Genomic DNA, 1,584 nt, shown 5'->3' on the forward strand with positions numbered 1-1,584 from the left:
TTTTTATTTTGAACGAAATTGGATATGTCTGTGGAGCTGACTTCTTAACAATTTCTTTTATTCGAATAAAACTTTATCTACATCATCGCTGCAGCGAGCAGGCGGCAGTGTCTGGGACACGAGCAAGATTTATCTACACTTTTCTCAGTCCAGTGGCTGTGAGGAAAATCTGTTATCAATTGCATTCGGGCTGCAAGTGTTTTCTATAAGTGACGGTCCATTGCAAACCACGACTAATTTGTTGGCCACGAAAATGTAGGCCAATCTCGGACAGCGATCTAGTTTCTCAACGCAGAGTTTACCGCCGGTGGACGTTGCCAGCGGCCACCGCCAACTGTTTTATGTAACGTTTGTTGTTGAAACGAAACGTGAAATTGATACCTTTTTTTCTCTCCACCACAATAAGCCTTCAATTGGTAGGTATAGATTACAGGCGGTCAGTTTTAGGGGTAAGTCGTAAAAATAAGCATAACTATAAAACGATATATTTTTTTTAATAAATTCACCTAAAACTGTACAAACAAAAACTCAATAAAGTTAACCTAAGCAAGTAAGGCTTAACTAATTGGCATCCATAGAAATATACGCAGTCTTTAAAATGGTTAGTGTCCCTTCTTGTGTCCCCAGTGCTTGTGGTCCTCGTGGCCGCCCTTCTTCCCGTGGTCGTGGTGGTGGTGGTGGTGTTCGTGGTGGCCGCCCTCATCGTGGTGACCTTTGTGATCGTGGTGGTGTCCGCCCTTCTCATGATGACCCTTCTTACCGTGGTGGTGCTCATGGTGACCGCCATGTTTGTGTCCCTTGTGGAATTCACCTCCTTTTTTGTGTCCGTGCTCTTCGTGGTGTCCTCCGTGTCCCTTGTGGTGGCCGCCCTCGTGGTGATGGTCATGGAAGTGCTTCTCCTTCTTGAATTCGTCTTCCTTGTGCACACCGTGATGTCCTTTAGTGGAATGTCCTTTATGGTAATGGCCTTCCTCATGATGACCATGGCCTTTGTGGCCCTTCTCTCCGTGGTGGTGCTCGTGGTGGTGGCCGTCGTCGTGGTGGTGGTGTTTCTTGTGTCCGCCGTGCTCGTCGTGGTGTCCCTTGTGTCCTTCGTGGTGGTGGTGTCCCTTCTTGCCGTGCTCGTGGTGGTGGTGTCCCTTGTAGCCCTTGTGTCCCTTCTCGCCGTGGTCGTGGTGGTGGTGGGCGTGATGCTCGTGGCCGCCGCCCTTGTCCCACTTGCCGCCCTTGTGCGAGGCGGCCGCCTCCAGGTCCGCGTCACGCTTCTCCCGCGACACCTCGCGCCCGCTGACGTACGCCAGAGCCGCCAGTGCGACCAAACACACGAGTAAACTCCTCATTCTGCACCGATGACAGGCTGCTGACTGATACATTGCTTCCGAGCCTGGAAGGTTTTATACTAATGGTTTCAATTATTTGGTATTGTATGAAAAATTGTGTAAAACACCCAAGGTTGCGATTGATTGTTGCAGCCGCAGCAGCAGCGGGAGCGTTGCGCAGCGCCGGCGCCGGTGCTGGTAGGACCTCGGTGTCTCAATGCAACTCTCTACATTCAAAAAAGCCTTATACTCTATGTCAGTACAT

General features: G+C 50.1%; 1 protein-coding gene across 1 annotated transcript; it reads right to left on the reverse strand.

The window, feature by feature from the left end:
- Positions 1-494: 494 nt before the first annotated feature.
- Positions 495-1,363, reverse strand: LOC141431576 (uncharacterized). Its single transcript, XM_074092751.1, has one exon. The coding sequence runs from the start codon at positions 1,338-1,340 to the stop codon at positions 603-605; it is 738 nt and encodes a 245-aa protein (XP_073948852.1). The 5' UTR covers positions 1,341-1,363; the 3' UTR covers positions 495-602.
- Positions 1,364-1,584: the final 221 nt, after the last annotated feature.

The sequence above is a fragment of the Choristoneura fumiferana genome, chromosome 10 (assembly GCF_025370935.1).
Source record: "Choristoneura fumiferana chromosome 10, NRCan_CFum_1, whole genome shotgun sequence".
NCBI classification, from domain to species: domain Eukaryota; kingdom Metazoa; phylum Arthropoda; class Insecta; order Lepidoptera; family Tortricidae; genus Choristoneura; species Choristoneura fumiferana.